The 3790-nt window shown below is 53.9% G+C and overlaps 1 protein-coding gene across 1 annotated transcript in view; it reads right to left on the minus strand.

Moving 5' to 3' along the window:
* Window positions 1-3398, minus strand: part of LOC103904659 — a 14441-nt gene extending 11043 nt beyond the window's left edge. The window contains exons 1-2 of the mRNA XM_019473886.1: window positions 3259-3398; window positions 1538-1643 (exon numbers count right to left, since the gene is read on the minus strand). Of these exons, the coding sequence (XP_019329431.1) occupies window positions 1538-1643; window positions 3259-3398 (246 nt within the window). The remainder of the gene's footprint in view (window positions 1-1537; window positions 1644-3258) is intronic.
* Between the last annotated feature and the right edge of the window lie 392 nt (window positions 3399-3790).

Here is a 3790-nt window from a genome sequence, read left to right on the forward strand (position 1 = left end):
TGCCCTCACCCCTACCCCCTGCTGCTGCCCATCGCCCGCTCGTGCGGGTGCCAGGGGGAAAGCACCCCACAGAGTCGCACCCGCACCCCCCGGCGCTGGCTCCCTGCTTGGCCACGTTGGCCATGAGCCAGCAAGGTGTTGTCCTCAGGGCAAAGACGGCCACCAGCCTCCCGGGAGGAGGGGGAGGGAGGGGATCCTTCCCCCCTGCTCAGCCCTGCTGGGACGCGTCCGGGCGCTGGGTCCAGTCCAGGCTCCCCAGTAGAGAGAGACAGGCGCCTGCTGGGGAGGGTCCAGCGAAGGGCCGTGGAGGTGACGAAGGAGCTGGAGCACCTTCCGTCTGAGGAGAGGGAGGCTGGTTGAGCTGGGACTGTTCAGCCTGGAGGAGAGAAGGCTCAGGGGGACCTTATCCGTGTGTCTAAAGACCGAATGGGGAGTGCGGGGAAGGTGGAGCCAGGCTCTTCCCAGTGGTGCCCAGCGACGGGACAAGAGGCGACGGGCACAAACCGAAGCACAGGAAAGCCCACCTGAACATAAGAAAAAACTTTCTTTTTCCTTACAGCGAGGGTGGTCAAACACTGTCGCAGGCTGCCCAGAGAGGCGGCGGAGTCTCCACCCTCGGAGACACCCAAAACCCAACGGGACACGGTCCCGTCGCTGACCCTGCTCGAGCAGGGGTTGGACTAGATCGTCTCCAGAGGTGCCTTCCAGCCTCTCCAACCCTGACTCTGGCTCTGTCCCTGCCTGGTGCTCCCCATGCCGTCAGCCCGGGAGCTGGCTGCAGGCTGCTCACAGCATCCAACCGGGAGGACGCTCTGTCAGGCCCGGGTGGAGGTTGGGATGCTGGCAGGGCTGCTTTTGGCAGCGTCCAACAGCCGTGGACTCCTGCTGTTGCTCCTCCATGGTCCCTCCCTCATCCTGGGAGCGCTGACGATTCCTTTCAGGCTGACACCTTCTTGGGTTTGAAATTCCCTTTTAGAATTCCCTGGTCACTATTTAGTCCGGCTGACGGTCACCTTCCTCCTTAACGTAACCAGTTTTGGGCAAACACCCTTCAGCCGAGTATCACCTGTGCATTATCACCTTCTTTTAGCAGGGGTTGTTGTCAAGGCCGCTTGCCAAGGGTGGGCTGCGTGAGACCCCCAGACCAGCCCTGACAGAAGGAGGGTGGCTGGGCAGGTCTCATGGGGGACTCCCCCTCTCTGGATTAACCCATCACTCGGTCTCCTTCCTCCCTCCTCAAAACCGCCCGCCCAAATCAAGGCAGGCTTCACTGCAGGGTGGGGATCTCCGCCCGTGAACCCCAAATGTCTCTTGGGGTCTCAGGTGGCAGTGCTCGTCCTCTGGCTGGCCGCCAGCTCTCCCTGGCACCTGGTGCGCCACAGCTCTGGCCACAGCAGAGCTCTCCAGGACACCCGGTGCTGCTCAGGACCCAGAGACAGCGGTCCCAGCGCTGCGGAGACCCCCATCTCCTTCCGCTGCCAGCCCTGTCCGTGTCACACCTCTGGGTCCCCTCTGCAGTGGCCTCCAGGGGACGTACCCAGGTGGTTTGCTGCTCCGTTGGTGTTTCGGGGGTCCGGCAGCACAACACGCGGAGGTTTCCCTGCGGTGCTGCCTGCAGCCTGCCCACGCCAGGCGGGGGATATCTACAACCCAACCAGGCACGGCCCTGAGCAACCGGCTGTCGCTGACCCTGCTCGAGCAGAGTTGTAATTCCCTGGTCGCTGTTTAATCCTGCTGATGGTCATCTTCCTCTTTAACACAACCAGCTTTGGGCAGGGACATCTTCCACTAGATCAGGGTGACCAAAGCCCCATCCAGCCTGACCTTGGGCACTTCAAGGGATCCACAACTTCTCTGGGCAACGTGTTCCACCCTCATTGTAAAGAATTTCTTCTTTATGACGACAGAAACGGCAGCAAAAGCCGATCCCTGAGAGATAAAAGAACATTGACAACTGGAGTAGCCTCAACTGGAAGCGTTTCGACCTCCGGAGGTGCCGAGCACCCTGCAGTGAAATTCAGAAGAGCTGCAGACCCTCAGCGTGTCTGGAACACGTTTGGGTCCAGCATGCGGATTCGGGAGCCGACCACCACGTGAGGAAGTAGAAAGGTTGGATCCTGATCCCCAGCAAAGAAAAAGCAACGTAAGAACGCGAAGTGCAGAGAGGGGATTAATTAGGGGAGCATCTATTTTCGCGAGCGGGACAGAATTCATTTCACAGCAAGACTTTGGCTAGCGTCTGCGGGGGCTGGTCCAGAGCATGTTCAAGGGTGAGGAGAAACACCAACGAGAAATAAAACGGAGGAATTTACATAACTACTTTCTGGTTTTTTAATAAGATACATACTGCATGAACGATCTTCCATTTTCACAATTAAAATAACTGAAAAAGGGGCGAATCAAAGTTGTCATCCCATTACAAGTATCACTCACCGATATATCGATACACCATAATAGGAGAACAAATAATTAAACACTAAGTATTTAATCATAGCTTTTATTACACGAAAGCGAGTAATGGTTCCTTTTCCAAGCCATGGACGGTCGAACAGTTACAGCCAGCCCGCCGAAGTTCTCGGTACGGAATTAACTTCAGCAGATGCGTCCTGCAACGCGTCGCCGCCGGAGAAATCCTCAGCGAACTGGGTAGAAATCCTCCAGCAGCTCTCCTATTCTCCTCTTTTCTACGAAAGGCAACGGGTAGAGTTGCGAAAACCTAACCAGCATTTGAGATCGATTCCGAAGATTTTTGAGTATTAAGTCTTAAGGTTAACAAAGCCACCAAAACCTGGATTTTGCTACCAGCAGCCAACTATTCGCTTGCTGCATAAACTAAACACGCAGCTTCTTTTCCACAGGGCTGAACTGCAGATCCCTGCAAAGAGATCTCAAGACTTTATTTCTACAGATTCCTTCCGAAATGGCACAATGCGGATTAAAATCCAACGGCCAGAGCCACCTAACTGCGTTTTATTAGAAAACAGACGGTTTTCACCAAAATTTGCCATCGCATTGCTGGGCTCAGTGACTGCATTTAGTACAACGCTGTTCTTCACCAAGGCTCTAAGCCAGCGAGAGCCAACGGCGCTCCAGGTTTCCTGACGTTTCTATTTATTCTTTTTTTACCTGCTCTGCTTCTTTGCTGAATATCCATCACACCGTTTTTAAATCGACATGCACTGCAGTTTTACAAGGATAAACAGTAATACTGTGATTTTACAAAAACAAAACCTGTCATTTCTAATTTGCGTTACTTACTTTATTTCTCCTTCACTGGCACAAGTTTGGTCTATTCTTATTTTTTTGGGCTCTGCCACTTTTATATTAAAATAAGCTTTTAGGAGGAAGAGTTGGCGATCAAGGCGGCTGATCGGCTCAATAAAAACATCTATTTTCATGCCGTAAAATCCTCGATACTTTGCAATTTAGACCGTGAATAAGCAGGAAAGAGTTAGCAGCCAGTACGACTTGCTAGAAAAGAACAGATTCGGCGAGCGGCCCAGCAGCACCTTTCCATACATTAGCACTTACTAACTGGCATGTTACGGCAGGCTGAGGCCTTTCTTAAAACACCGACTCGTTATACCTGCTACTTTAAAGTCTTCCGGGTGCTGCCTGACGTACTCGGACAACTCTCTGTCCAGTTTGGCATGTACGTACTCCGTACGTTTAATGAGGTAATAGCCCACAAACCATCCCACGGTGGTGAACAGGATCTGGCGGTGAACGCCTGCGGCAGGAAGAGAAATGTCCCCCCCCTGTCTCGGCCCGCCTCCCGGCCCCAGGTGGG

This window comes from Aptenodytes forsteri, unplaced genomic scaffold, assembly GCF_000699145.1.
Source record: "Aptenodytes forsteri isolate BGI_AS27 unplaced genomic scaffold, ASM69914v1 Scaffold231, whole genome shotgun sequence".
NCBI lineage: Eukaryota > Metazoa > Chordata > Aves > Sphenisciformes > Spheniscidae > Aptenodytes > Aptenodytes forsteri.